The sequence below is a fragment of the Andrographis paniculata genome, unplaced genomic scaffold (genome assembly GCF_009805555.1).
Source record: "Andrographis paniculata isolate CXL003 unplaced genomic scaffold, ASM980555v1 Contig54END, whole genome shotgun sequence".
Classification (NCBI taxonomy): domain Eukaryota; kingdom Viridiplantae; phylum Streptophyta; class Magnoliopsida; order Lamiales; family Acanthaceae; genus Andrographis; species Andrographis paniculata.
This window is the reverse complement of record NW_026137589.1, coordinates 5171907-5187272: the sequence shown is the minus strand read 5'-3', so window position 1 is coordinate 5187272 and position 15366 is coordinate 5171907. Positions and strand designations below refer to the sequence as shown.

Here is a 15366-nt window from a genome sequence, read left to right as displayed (position 1 = left end):
AGGCCGGAATGTTGCCGGAGAATGGGGTAGGGTTTCGCCGGGGAAATCGCGACCGTCAGATGAATGGACGGTGGAGATTACGAGGATCGTAACGATGACTAGAAAGGGGGAATAAAGTCTCATCATAATCTGTGTAGATTTTGGTGAAGAAGAAGTAGAAGTAGAAGTAGAAGGAGAAAATGGATCCGCCCAAAGGATTGATTTCAGCTAACAATAATATACGAGGGGAGTCTCGCTGAAATGACGGAAATGCCCATAGGTTGTTGTCGGTTTGTCGAGTGTATCGCCCGGGGGTGGTTTCGTAATTTCAGTTTGTAGCCATTAGTGTTGACCGTTTTCGGTCTGACTTTTTTTCGTGTTTAGGAAGTTATTAGAAATAAAGAAAATAAGAATAGAAACAGTTATATACGAAATCGTTGTTATTGAATATTTAAATGAATAATAATTAGACTAAAGATTTTATTTTATTTTTTTAAAAAATAATGTATTTAATTTGTAGTATAATGTGCCATAATTTCAAATCACATGCCAAATCTCAGAACAGGCAGTTTGCTGAAATTTTGGGGAGCTTTGACTCACAAACATTGCGTGTTATTTTTTTTGCAATTTTTTCCGACGCTAATAATTATTTTATTATTTAAAATAAAATAATAATAACAACAGGGAAAATGAAAATAAATTTAAAAGTGGTGTCATGTGCCGACAGAGATGAACTTAGTGTATGGGTAATAATTAATATTGTTATGGGCAGTATTAAATTTATGCTGTTTTCATATTTAATTTCATTGTTCCAAATAATTATTACAACAATATATAGTTGGCATAGTAATAATTAATTAATACTATTAATTTAATTGGGCGTGTTGCTGACTGACTTCCCACGGCACCCTTTTGAAATTTGGCTACAAATAGTTAATTACTTGTCTTCAAGATTGTGACATTATTGCAATTAATGTGTACTAAACACTGCCAATTACCTTCTATTATTATTATTCTTATTATTCTATAAAGTTATACTCTAAAAAGAATGGAATTCCATGCAAATACGTCACTTTGATGTATAAAATAAGTAATACTTCTTCCGTTCCCCTTCTATTATCCTAAAGTATATTTGTACGAATTTTTAAGTAATTGTCTTTTTGTTATGAATTGATAAATTTGTCTTTAATTGTATGATAGAAATTAAAAGTAATAAATAGACGAAGGGTAAAAATATAAAATTTGTATTTAAAAAAAAAAAAAAAGGACAATAGTTGTTGGACGTCCGAAATACAAAAATAGGACATTAGTTTGTGAACGGGGAGAGTAGTAATTAATTTGACATTAGAATGTAACTTTCACCTAACTCAGATGAACCCTAATTATTGTTTTCAACTATTTATTTTCAGGCACATAATATAAAACTAATATTAATAGTCTTCACTTCGATTTGACAACGTTGTCGTTATTATATACATACATTTGTTATAATCAATTCAGGCGATGTATAAAAAATCCATGGGGTATATTGGTATATTTAAAGTTATCGTGTTGATTTTATTTTTTTTAAAAAAATAAGTATTATTTGATAAAAAAATACAGATAGGGCAGATAAAAAATGTATATGTGCTATTTGTTTACTTCATTTATTCTAATTTAATGCGGCATCTTGAAATTTTATAATAGATTAATTAAATTTTTTTATAATATATTAAAAAATAATAATTTTTTTTTGTTAATATAAATATGTAAGATGATTTTATATTTTTTCTATCATTTATACTTTATTTATAAAATTATTATATATACAATGATCGATATTTTATAATTTATCTAAAAGTGAACGAATATTTTAGTGTTAGTATGATTATTTTTATTATCATAAAAAAGATATTACAAAAATAATAAAAAAATATATTTAATTTAAGTGAAAGGATATTTTAAACATTTTGTTTATAGAAGTATGTTATATAGTGTATTAGTATATTTTATAAAAGTATTTTATGTATTTTTAGTTCTTGTATTGTATATTATACTATTAATATGAGTAAGGTATTTCATATGATAATATTGTGTTATCAGCATCTAATATACTATTTAGTGTGGTACTAAATTCAATACAGTAATTGTGGCCTTGAATATATAAATAACATTTATTTCTTTTATTTACTATATTCTGTATGAAAGTAATAATACATGAGGAATAATATATATATATATATATACAAGGACCCCAGTTTTTATAGTACTTATTTATATTTATGTATTTTTTTTTCTTATTTAAATATATATAATATCGAAAAAATGGATAAATAAAAAAATACTAAAAAATTATATAGTTTATCTCAATAAAACAAATACAAAAATAAGTATTTATAATATTTAACTAGTATTATTGTTGTAGTAAGTTATTTGTATTTATTTCCTTCAAAATATAATAATCAGAACAGTAATTTTTTCGAATAATAAATAAATATTTATAATAGAATATATTATTTTATAAATTTCAAAATTAATCCCCCTCAAATATAATTCTAGTTCCGCCACTGTGTATATATATATAATGGTATATCTACATGTCGTGTGTTACAAAGATCATATATAATTTGTTCATGTAATACAGAAATATATATATATATATATATATCTGTGTAACATTTAATGAAATAACATTAATTTACAATATTTTAAAAAAATTGTAATTGCCGCCAGAAGATTTAGTAAAATATCCTTTATTTATTTATTTTTATTTACTATACGCGGTATGGCAGTGATAAATTGATAATATAGGAGAAATAATATTTTCTAAAAATGGTATATATATTGTGTGATATGAAGATCATATATAATCTGTTAAAGCCATACATAAAATATTTATGTAATATTTAATAAAATGTCATTAATTTACATTATATATTATAGTAACAATATTTATAGAAAAAATGTACCTATTAATGTGTAATATTACTGACTGCATTTAATTAGCCGACTCAATTGTCACGTGAATATGAATGCCGTCACACGATTATCTCGCAATGAAAAACGCGACGACAGTTTATCCGCGGAGACTTGTAGAGCGATTTCTAGTTTTGTACTAAAAGCGCATTTTTAAATTCACTAAAGTCGGTAAAGCAAAGCAACATAATTACATGAGAATATAATATATTTGTTTTTTTTTTTTAATTTTAAATAAAACAAAATCAAAACTATATTTTACTACACGTAATTATTTTCTATCAAATATTTGTTGATCAACAATGCGTGAACTGTGAAGCGTATAATATATAGCAATTATTATAAATATCTTTTTCTTTTATTTTTTTTAATTGTCGGAAATAGAAAACCTTCACATTTGAGTGTGTAATATTACAATATCCCAAATCAAGATATTAATTAATTTTCATAATTTGATAAAAGTTTGAGGAAATAAGCGATCAATATATAGAAGATTTCTTAACAAATTAAGCGTGCATCGGCGTGAGCTCCTGGGGCCCGAGCGCCAGAAGAAGCCACACCGTAGACGGGGTCTGTGGTCCCGGGAGTCGCCAAGAACGTCTTCAGAAAACCCTATAAATATATATATATATATATGTACACGTATATATAAAAGGTGGAAAACACAGTAGTATTGTGTCAACAAATTGATATCATTGTTTTTGTGAGAAGGGTAAAATAGGAAGAATGAAAGGATCAAGATCAAGAATTGATCATTTGATGATGGTGGGCATGGTTATAGCGATTTTAATGGTGATGACGTGCCGGGTGGAGGGGGTTATCGGCATTAACATCAATCCCTGCACAGAGGAAGTTTGTGCTGCGGCTTGTAAGAATATTCTCCATCAGCGTTACATCTCTTCTCATTGCTATGGCCGTGACAAGTTTTGTATGTGCTTTGGTTAATAATTAAATTAAATATATAGGGTCGCAATAATTAATAATAATAATAATAATATATTATTGTTATGTTTAGTGTTCATTGGTGTCATCTTTTTCATTTATCATTTGATCAAATATGATATGATTATATATATGTTTTTTTTTTTTTTTTGCTATTTTTGATTTGATTTTGTTGCAACGACAACAACAACAACAATAACCATAATAATAATAATAATAATAATAATAATAATAATAATGGTGATGATGAGACGTTGCAGGTAAATACACTATTTTTATTAAGAAATGTTCCATTATTCTTAATTTTATGGCACATTTTAAATTTGATGATATCCGATTGTGTAATATACACAGTTTAATTTTTTTTGAAAGTCAATGCATGCATCCCTATAATACATGCCAAGTTGAATATCATTAATTTTGTTACTAAAAAATAAAAATAAAAATAAAAAATTTATATACTGAAATTGTCATGATTTTGATTGCATAAATTTAAATTTATTGGAAACAACAACAACAATAATATAGCATGGAAGTTGAATTGATTGAATCTTGTTACCTATGTAATAAAATTTACAAGTGAGTAAACATATCAAAAAATCATTAAAAAAAATAAAAGATATATAATATCGATCCAAGATTAATTCTTTGACATGGCCACCATTAATTATGATTTTTATTATATACATCGATCGGTTTTCTTTTTCCTTCCGACATTCACTCCTTATATTTTTCGAATAAGCTCATCTCCTCCCCTCCATGCCCTTAATATCATCTCCTCCACACCTTTCCTACTTCTATTTCCACCCCACATCTCCTTTATAAATACAAATTCCTCCCAAACTTTACAAATCACCTCATTTTCCATATTTCATTCTCATAGTTTGGCGGATAAATATATGATAAATATATAATATAATATATTTATCCGTCGTGTAAAATCGCCATCACTAACAACTTCCGAGCTGTTCTTGCAACGAATTAAAATGGCATCATTTGGCACGACCCAGAAATGCAATGCATGCGACAAGACCGTGCATTTTGTTGAGATGATGTCTGCCGATGGCGTTCCTTATCACAAGACTTGCTTTAGATGCAGCCATTGCAATGGTCGCCTCGCGGTAAGATTAATTATTCCTCATAAATCTTAATTATACAAATATTTGATAATTTAAATGTACATATACAAATACAAATACATATATATGTGTATATATATATAAATTATATGCAGTTGAGCAATTACTCAGCCTTGGAAGGAAAACTCTATTGCAAGCCTCACTTTGAGCAACTCTTTAAGGAAACAGGCAGCTTTACCTCGAAAAAGATTCAATCTAGTAAGAACTGTAATTCATTATTTAATCTAAAATGAACTATGAATATGCAATTTATTCTAACCCTTCTTTTTTTTTCTGATTAATTTTATATCAGCTGGGAAGCAAGGTGATCAGGTAATTTAATTTAGTCACATATACAAGAAAACAAATTATTGTTCTCAGCTTTTCTGGTAATTACATTAAGTATATATATCTATATATGAATATAGAGTAAGGCTTCAAGCAAGGTGTCGAGCCTTTTCTCTGGCACACAAGAGAAATGTCAGGTCTGCAAGAAGACTGTCTACCCTCTTGAAAAGGTATTCAATTTTCGTTTCTAAAATAAGAAAAGGATTAGCTCTTGCCCTAATTTATGATTTGGAGCAAAATCTGTAACCCTAATTTATGATTTGGGGGGAAATCTGTAGCCCTAGTTTATGATTTGGGGGGAAATCCGAAAACCTAGTTTATGATTTGGGGGAAATTAAAAGCTGTCGCCCTAGCCCTAATTGGAGAAAATGGAATAACTGCAGGTGACAGTGGAGGGAGAATTCTACCACAAGACGTGCTTCCGGTGCGCCCACGGCGGCTGCCACCTGACGCCGTCGACGTACGCGGCGCTGGACGGAATCCTCTACTGCAAACCGCACTTCGCGCAGCTTTTCAAGGAGAAAGGTAGCTACACTCACCTCACGGAAACCACCAATCAGAAGAAAAACGCCGACGCCACCGCCACTGCAGCTGCCGACGAGGAGGAGACGGCGGAGCCGTCGGAGCCGGCGAATAATGACGAGTAGACTTCATCGTAGTTTCATTTTGTCGTAATTAATTTTTTGAAACTCTATTAATATGAACTCAAATTTTGTCAATAGGGGTTAAGAAAAAATTGAAAAAATGAGGTGAAATACATATATAGGAGATTTATTTGACTCATTTTTTTCTATTTTTTTGTTTATATTATTTTGTGGACAAAATATGCCCAAGGTATAGAGTTTGTATTTATTTTCGAATGGTTTATAAAAATTCTCAAATAGTACATGTAATTAATTTTCCTTTCTTATTAGTATAGTGTTATCATTTTTTATTGTTTTTAGATACATATTATATATATATACCACGTGAATTCAGAATATTATTGGTGTGTCTGGTTTGATCTAAATTTAAAAAATGATACTATTATATTAGTATAGTTTCAATAAAAATATATATATATATCTTTTTTTTATATAATATTATATTAAAACAATATTTAAATTTAAATCAAACAAACACAATGTAAATTTAATTTATAGAAAAGGGAAAAGAATTCGGATTTATTTTAAAAAAAAATTAAAAATTTGTTTAGTTATATATACTATATATACATTTCATTTTCTATCACTTATTTTTGCTATTTATTTTTAAATTTTTTCAATCCAAAAAATATCAATTCATAAATTTTATTATTTAATATTTTATATATAAATTTTTTTTATCCAAAATATTACAATAATACTTACTTATCTCAAATCAAATAACTATTATAATTTAAAATTTTTATAATTCCAAAATATCAAAACACAAACCAAACAAACCTTCAATTATTGGATTTATTAAAATATATTAAAACAAGAGGTGTGTTCTTCCAATTATTATTATTATTTTTTAAAAAAAAAAATACAATATATACATATTCATGAAATATATATTATTACATAAGTATATATTATGCATAAAACACATCAAACTAAAATTAAAAAAACAAACACCATAAGATTACAAAAAATTAATTTATTTTGCATAATAAAAACTATGCATTAAGATACAAGAGAAAATTCTAAAGATAAGATTTGTTTGATTTTTATATGACAAAATTGAAGTTTAAATTTGAATTTTTCTTTTAATGATGTTTTTAATATAATATTCCATAAAAAACAATATACGTTTATAAAAAATTTTAAAATAGTAATAATTTGATTTTGAAATTCAAATTAAACACACATTTATTGAAAAAATATTGTTAGATAGTAGTATATGATTTTAAATAAAAACAACAATTTAAATAGTAAAATATTAATAAAAGAACATACTATAGTACTAATTCATCCGATTGTTTCATTTCAAGTATTCACTTTCATTAATGATATATTAATACATTTTTTTTTTAGGTTTTAACTTGGCAATGAAATTTTAAAATAAATTGAAATAATAAAATATTAATGTATTATGTAATATTTTAAGAGAAAAATATATATACATATAATTATAATGTTTTTGAGAAAAAATATATGCGATGTATAAACCAAGCCTGCCTATGTAAGTTTCTTTAATATAGTATACATATCGTCACTCCAATATATTCATATTTCAATCGAGGCCCTCCTTTATGTCGTCATCTCACTTTGACACCAGAAATCAACAGTTACATGTATGAATATAATGGCGATGAACTGGACGGAGATTTCAAGGGTTAGAGAATTCTAGATTCTCGACGAACATTTCAATTTCCTTCACATATCTCCCCATTCTTCAAGATATTGAGGTTTGATCGCTCGATACATACGCATATACATACATACTGCGCCTGCGTGCATACACTTGTGCACACAGACGAACGTGTTTTATGCGATGAGCAATCACTACGCAAGAGGGCGATTTCCGTCAGGGATCCACAACAGCCGCGGCGGCGGCGGCGGCGGAGGAGGAGCTCGGAATCCCAATTACCAGAACCGGAACCAGCATTTTCAGCAGATGCAGCAACCGTATCCGCAGCGAGCCGCTCAGAATCAGCTGCAGCAATGGGCGAGGCGAAACCCTAGTAGAGCCAACGTATCCGATTCGCCTAACATACTTGAAAAGCCTGAAGCGATCGGTTCCACGTAAGATTTCTTCAATTTCGCATCTTCTCGGGGAATACTTCGTTTAATTCTTCCAATTTTCTCCTTAATTTCGTGTTCACGCGGTGAAATTGGGATTGCTTTGGCACCTTTACTTCAATATAACTTGCTTGCTGCGGTATCCTATTCCCATAGCCATTGAAATTTGGAGCTTGTTGGTATGATTTTATACAGATTTTTGCTTTCACAAGTAGAAAGGAGAAGATCACTTGAAATTCGAGATTTCATGCAATTATTGCATATATTTATGCATAGCATGTTAAAATGTATTTGGTATTTTAGCATTTGCTCTGCGCCTCACTAAAATTCTCTCTTTTTTTCTCGTTTTTGTTTTGAAAATTAGCTCTCAAGATTGGAAGGCGCGTTTGAATACTCCACCCCCAGACACTCGTTACAAGACAGAGGTATGAGGAACAAATAATTCCTACTATATGAATGGTGATCTCTGATGAATATTCTCTTCTCTTGCTGCAATTGGCAGCCTTCAAAAGTTTGTCTGTGGAGTCAAGAATCTAAAATTTTAGTATCATTGTGAGTCAGTAGGAAAATGGATTCATTGGGATATGATTACATTTTTGCCTTAGTTCTGAAAATGTCTAGACAAGATGTGGATATAAAACGTTTCTATTTCTTTTTTCCCATTGATTTGAATGTGTAAGGCATAATTTGATGAAAGGACTGAATGCATGTGTTAATAATGTGTGAATTTTAAAATTTATTGTTTTTCTTCCCATTTCTCATGTTTTGTTTTATCCTTTTTCTGTTTTGGCTTCTGATCAAGCACCTGAACAAATCTCATTATGTGAGCAAGCTCTCGCATTCTTCTTTATATATGTTATTTTGGGAAAAGTTCTCTGTTATTTTGGGAAAAGTTCTCTTTGGTTCTTCAACGAAACATGTCTAGAATCGCTGTTTTTCTGCCATTTTTAAGGGGATTTCCCCTGAGAATGGCGGCTTCCTGACACGACTATATTGTTAGAATTGACAAAGTATCTGTGAGCAGTCTGTCCATCAAAGTGGGATCCTCTCTCTTTCTGAATGGAGGAACTCATCCTTTGAATAGCTACATCGTATGATGCCGCATCTTGCGTGGCAGATTTTAAAGTCGTTAGAAAATTTCAGTTGTAGGATATACTCTTATCACTCTTCAAATTTATCTGCTGTTTTAGTAATTCAGAATTTTGTCGTTTTGTATTCGTATAAATCATAACCGACAACTGGTAGTTGTTGTCAACTAATTTCAGTTTGTTTTTTTTTATTATTATATCATAAATGAATTCGTGTGCCCTGCACGTTTTTGTTGCTCACCCTTTCCTTCACCTTTTAAGATGAGTGTAGAACACCAATGGACCTCATATACCAAATACACATGTAAGCATGACATGTGGATATGCATTCATGCATGCGCTTTCCAGAGTACACGAAACCTAATGCTATGTACAGCAGGCGACAAAGAACAGCCAACTGATTATTCTTCGGTGGAACATAGCTAATAAGGAGCATTGCATTCTGTTTTGTTTCCTTAAAAATTATTTAGTTGATATGTTCTTTAGTTTTGTTGTCCATCAAGAGGAAAATTCTTTTGATTAGTCTCTCAAAGAGTTATAAAAGTGCCATTTGTGGCTTTCTTTGTTACCCCTCTGGATGATTAATTGATTTCTTTAATCAGGATGTAACTGCAACAAAAGGAAATGAATTTGAAGATTATTTTCTGAAACGTGAGCTATTGATGGGCATCTTCCAAAAGGGGTTTGAAAGACCTTCTCCTATCCAGGAGGAAAGTATTCCCATTGCTCTCACAGGAAGTGATATTCTTGCCAGAGCCAAAAATGGGACAGGAAAAACTGCAGCATTCTGCATTCCCGCACTTGAAAAAATCGATGTCGTTATCCGTAGCATTCAAGGTACCTATCAATCTCTACACCTCTACTTCTATATGATTTTCAGCTTCTAAGAATTTGCGAAGAAAAAATGATATAAGTAAAATTTAAGAATGATTTTCCAACAGAAAAATTGATTGTTGTGTGATTCTTGAAACATTGTCAACATCTGACACTGTATAAAACATACCTTTCAGTCTATTTTTCTAAAATTTAGTGCTTTTCATAGCTCTAAGAATGGTATGGAGCTACAAACTGCAAGTGCATTGAATTCTAAGTGTAATTTCTGATATGATTCTCTATTTACCTGGTTTTATTGGCTCCTTCTTTTGATTTTGTTATTGTGCAATTAATTTTCCATACATAAGTTCTGAGTATACTTCTCCAACAATATTTGCAGTTGTTATCCTTGTTCCCACAAGGGAATTAGCTCTTCAGACTTCCCAAGTGTGCAAGGAATTGGGAAGATACTTGAAAATTCAGGTTATGGCTACCACAGGGGGTACCAGTCTCAGGGATGACATAATGAGATTATATCAACCAGTACATTTACTCGTAGGAACTCCCGGTAGGATACTTGATCTTACCAGGAAAGGGATATGCAATTTGAAGAATGTTTCAATGCTTATCATGGATGAGGTTTGTCTAATCATTACCTTCTGCTGTTTTCCATGTATTATGTCGACGTAGATTCAGTAGTGCCTAATCTTGCTTGGACTTCAATCTGCAGGCTGACAAGCTATTATCCCCTGAATTTCAACCATCCGTAGAGCAACTGATTGCATTCCTTCCACCCACTCGGCAGATAATGATGTATTCAGCCACATTTCCCATTACCGTGAAGTTTTTTAAGGATCGACATATGAACAATCCCTGTGTCATCAATCTCATGGACGAGCTAACGCTCAAAGGTATCACTCAGTACTATGCTTTTGTGGAAGAAAGACAGAAAGTGCATTGCCTCAATACACTCTTTTCTAAGGTTAGATATTTCTTCCCAACAATACTACTTTTGTGTTTTCTTTTTCTTGGAGATATTGACATTAATGGTTCTTTCTTCGACAGCTCCAAATTAACCAGTCAATAATATTCTGCAATTCTGTGAACCGTGTGGAGCTTTTGGCGAAGAAAATCACAGAACTTGGGTACTCTTGTTTCTACATTCATGCTAAGATGGTTCAGGATCATCGCAATCGAGTATTCCATGATTTCAGAAATGGCGCTTGCCGGAATCTTGTTTGCACTGGTATGCATTTGTGTACAAATGGAGTTCATTACAACACTACATTTCATCATCATCAAATTATTAACCTTCTTATTGAAGAACTATGACACTAATGCCTTTTTCGACAATTGGGACAGATTTATTCACAAGAGGAATTGATATTCAGGCTGTCAATGTGGTCATAAACTTCGACTTCCCCAAGAACTCCGAAACTTATCTGCACAGGGTAGGTGCAATAGTTCTCAACTGAAGAAACAAACTAAAATATAATCTTTGCTGGTTTCTTAGACTAATACATACATACATACATACATACATACCATACATGTTCGACTTTTTCAGGTGGGTCGTTCCGGCAGATTTGGACATCTTGGATTGGCTGTGAATCTGATCACTTACGAAGATCGGTTCAACTTGTATGTTTTGTGGATTTCTATACTAAATGAGTAGCTAATTAGTATTTCAGCACTTAACTCGGCAATGTCTCTTATCTATGTATGGATGCAGATACCGGATTGAGCAGGAGCTCGGCATAGAAATAAATCATATTCCTCCGGTGATCGATGAAGCAGTGTATTGTCGCTGACAAGCGTGGATTGACATCATCCATGGCCATGGGAGCGGAGCTAATTCATATCAAAATCATCAGTGTTTTTGGGTTTGGGATGAGATAGATTGATTGATTACAAGAAGATATATATATATATATATATAATATAATACTATTGGTACTGTGTGTCTTCTTGTCCAGAATTAAGCAGAATCATGAGTAGTCTGAAACCTGATCATGAGTTTATGTTTTTTAGTGGTGTGTGTGTGTGTGCGTGTTGTATATGTATCAATCAGTTAGACAAACCACCCACCATTTCACCCTTTCATTCTAAATCTGTGCCATTTTATATATAAATATATATATTAAGAGTAATAAAATTAAGAATTGAGAAAACTGTTAAATTAGGCATAATTAAATATAATAGTCCAGCGAAACAGTATAGCAACTAATTAGGTTATTATGATGATTGAGATTGAGGAGGTGCAGATGGGGAGGGAGAAGACGACGACGAAGAAGATGGGGGCAGAAGATGCAGAAGGAAGTCGAAGATATCAGTAGCAAGAATGGCGGCGGCGACGTCATCTCTGTGCATTGTCCTCCTGATCTTATTCCCCCGCAGCGTGTGGGCCCAGGCCCGCTTGGTGAGGTCCTGGACCAGGAGGTCGCAGGCCATGGAGAAGACGATGGGAGCCTCGCCGGAGATCATTTTGACGTCGTCGCTGGACTTCTTCATTATCTTCTTGATCCTCGCCAGCGGCAGCGAGTACGGCCCGCTCTTCTCCGACACCAGCTTCGAGTACGCTCCCGCCTGCCTCATCAATTTTATTATGTATATATATCTTAATTATATATGTATACCTAGCTAGCTAGCTAGGGTTTCCACGCTACCAAAGGTTTTTTGATTTTGTGGGGAAGATTTAATTTGGGGAGGAGCTAAATTAATGGAATTAGCCTAAAGTTTATATACTTGCGTGTCGGCCGGCCAGCCTGCTGTCATACATATATACGTACGCTGGCCGGCTGAAGATTGATGGTGATATATACATACATATATATGTATATGTATGTTGTCAATTATTTTGTAGGTGATGGATCGTGGGACATATAGGGTAAGTATTAGGGCGTTTGTTTGGTATTTTTCTTTATAGATTTTTAAAATTTATTTATTTTAAAAAAATCAATCAAATATATATATATGCTTAGTTTATATTATATTAAAAATATCACCGTTCAACATTTATTTATAATATTAAATAATTATTTAAATTTAAAAATAATTCTAAACTCAATTTCCAACAATTTTTATTTGTGTATATTCATTGACAATAATAATTATTTTTCTCCTCACAAATTTTTTAGTGTGATTGACTGTGATTTAATAGGAAATTGAAAATATTCATCTTGAATTGTTCTTAATAAAGCTATATTATATATTCTTTAAAAAAAAAAAAAAAATCAAATCAATTTCAAATTACTAGGCATTCCCTATTAATTTTCAAATTTTCTTAAACTTTAAGAACTATATAAAAAAAAACTACTTTCACTTAAGTAAGATTTTTTTAAAATAAATAAATATTATAATAATAAATAATTTTGTTTCATATGATATATCTTAATAAGTATAAAATATTTTTAGCATATTCATCAAAAAAGATATTTAAATTTTGATTACTATGTACTTAATTAGCAATAATATGAGTTACTAAATGATTAAATTAGTAAATGTGTAGGACACAAAGGTTAGAACATTAGCTAAGGACAATGCCATAAGAAACTTCAACGGATCTTCGCTAACCAATTAATTTTAAATTATAACTTTAGCATTAAATTACATTTTAGTAATCAGTCTCGACAAGTTAAACCTTTTTTATGATGTGACATACTGACGTATACATATCAAATTAAAAGTTATTTTTTTGAAAAAAATTAATTAGAAACTAGTTACATATGTAAAAAAAAGCCTAATTGGGATTCAAAAACATTGACTATATGCATGAAAACGTAAGATGATTGTTAAAACAAGTGCTATCGTGTGTGCCGTGGCTGCTACAATTAATTGTTTTTTTATTGCAATATATAAAAAGTCATATAATGTTCAATTATTAATTGGAGCTTCTCGATTCACCATTATATATATATATATATATTATTTAATTAAGAGCAAATACTCACTGGTCTTACAATATATTTATTCATCAGGACATAGGTACATGCAATCAAGTCAAATACAGTTTGCATAATGTCATCCTCAATGCATTAAAATAAATAATTAGTTGAGATTTGGTCTATGTCTATGTTTTTGCAATAAAATAAAACTATTCCTTCAGCATATTCTTCGTGGCTTTATACTAGCTATTATCGAATAGTTTTAATTATTCTTTCTATATTAATACTTAACATGTAGTACTTTATTTATTCGTTTTGTACAAGTATGATCATACTTAAATTAAGGGTACATTATAATTATTATAATGATTAGTAATATAAATTTTAAATTAAAGTAGAATATATATATATATATGTCGTCATCACTCATCAATGATAATAATGTAAATTAATACAAAATTAGTATGTACAATTTTATTTTATTTCATCTTTTAAGAAAAAAGGTATTTATTGACATATTAGAATAAAATGGTAGAATTAGCACACTTTTAAGAGACCCGGGAGTATAATATTTTATTATATATTGTATAAATATTACTACATAACATTCCAAACAAAAAAGAAAAATAAAAACAAATACAAACTACATTTGAAAGCCCAATGGACCGATGGCCCAAACAACATCTACCTCAATTTAAATCGTATATATATATATATATATTCAATTTTCTTTTATAAAATTATATTTAAAGCAATTTCATGTTATAATATTTTCGATTATTTTGAAAATAATTAATAACTAGAAGTAGTATAAAATTAAAATTATAGTATATGCGTATTTGTCACGTGGAGAACTTTGATGCTGTCTGCCTCATTCACTATCACACTGCCCCACCGTTGCAATTTCCTTTTTGCCCCTTTATTTCTCTATACACATACCCTTTCTGTACTTCTATTTTATTATTATTATTATTATTATTATTGTTTATTCTTTTTTTTTTCTTCGATTGTTTTTTTAAAGCAAAAAATTCTTAGCCCCCTCGACAAGTTATTAAAATATTTCTAATTTAATTACCACACACACACATATATATATATAATATTATGCATGCCAATATTTTCCAATCATGTCACTGAAAAAGTCTAAAGAAACAATCATCTCCTCGTGACAAAAAAAAAAAAAAAAAAGTCACTGCAATAGTATCTTTGTATATTTATACACATATTATAATAAATTTTAGGAAATTATGTTCCTTTTCTGAGTCAATGACGATAAATAAAGGTACTGTAATTATATCATTTGTTGGAAATTTAGATATATGCGGGAAATACCATTAGACCCACGACATTATATAGATCATATGATATATATATATATATGTGTGTGTGGTAATTAAAATTATATTCATATTTATTAAAATGTGACATTTTAAAAATTGATTTATGTATTATTGTAAGATAATATTATGACATAGCACGTGCACGCACAACCTATTTCCAACTCAATACTACTTGCAACTAATTAATATGTATA

At 30.2% G+C, this 15366-nt stretch overlaps 3 protein-coding genes across 3 annotated transcripts; 2 read left to right on the top strand and 1 right to left on the bottom strand.

Annotated features, from left to right (window-relative positions):
* The first annotated feature begins 4862 nt into the window (after positions 1-4862).
* Positions 4863-5989, top strand: LOC127255800 (LIM domain-containing protein WLIM2b-like). The gene is made up of 5 exons (XM_051281537.1): positions 4863-4997; positions 5111-5213; positions 5308-5327; positions 5423-5512; positions 5726-5989. Exons 1-5 carry the CDS (start codon positions 4863-4865, stop codon positions 5987-5989), a joined length of 612 nt encoding a protein of 203 aa, XP_051137494.1.
* Positions 5990-7799: 1810 nt separating this feature from the next.
* LOC127255877 (DEAD-box ATP-dependent RNA helicase 12-like) lies at positions 7800-11928 on the top strand. The gene is made up of 9 exons (XM_051281637.1): positions 7800-8050; positions 8412-8472; positions 9738-9972; positions 10349-10587; positions 10679-10930; positions 11014-11194; positions 11311-11399; positions 11516-11589; positions 11681-11928. The coding sequence occupies exons 1-9, from the start codon at positions 7800-7802 to the stop codon at positions 11757-11759; spliced, it is 1461 nt and encodes a 486-aa protein (XP_051137594.1). The 3' UTR covers positions 11760-11928.
* Positions 11929-12183: 255 nt separating this feature from the next.
* On the bottom strand, positions 12184-12696 carry LOC127255502 (nuclear transcription factor Y subunit C-2-like). Its single transcript, XM_051281030.1, has one exon. The coding sequence runs from the start codon at positions 12541-12543 to the stop codon at positions 12184-12186; it is 360 nt and encodes a 119-aa protein (XP_051136987.1). The 5' UTR covers positions 12544-12696.
* Positions 12697-15366: the final 2670 nt, after the last annotated feature.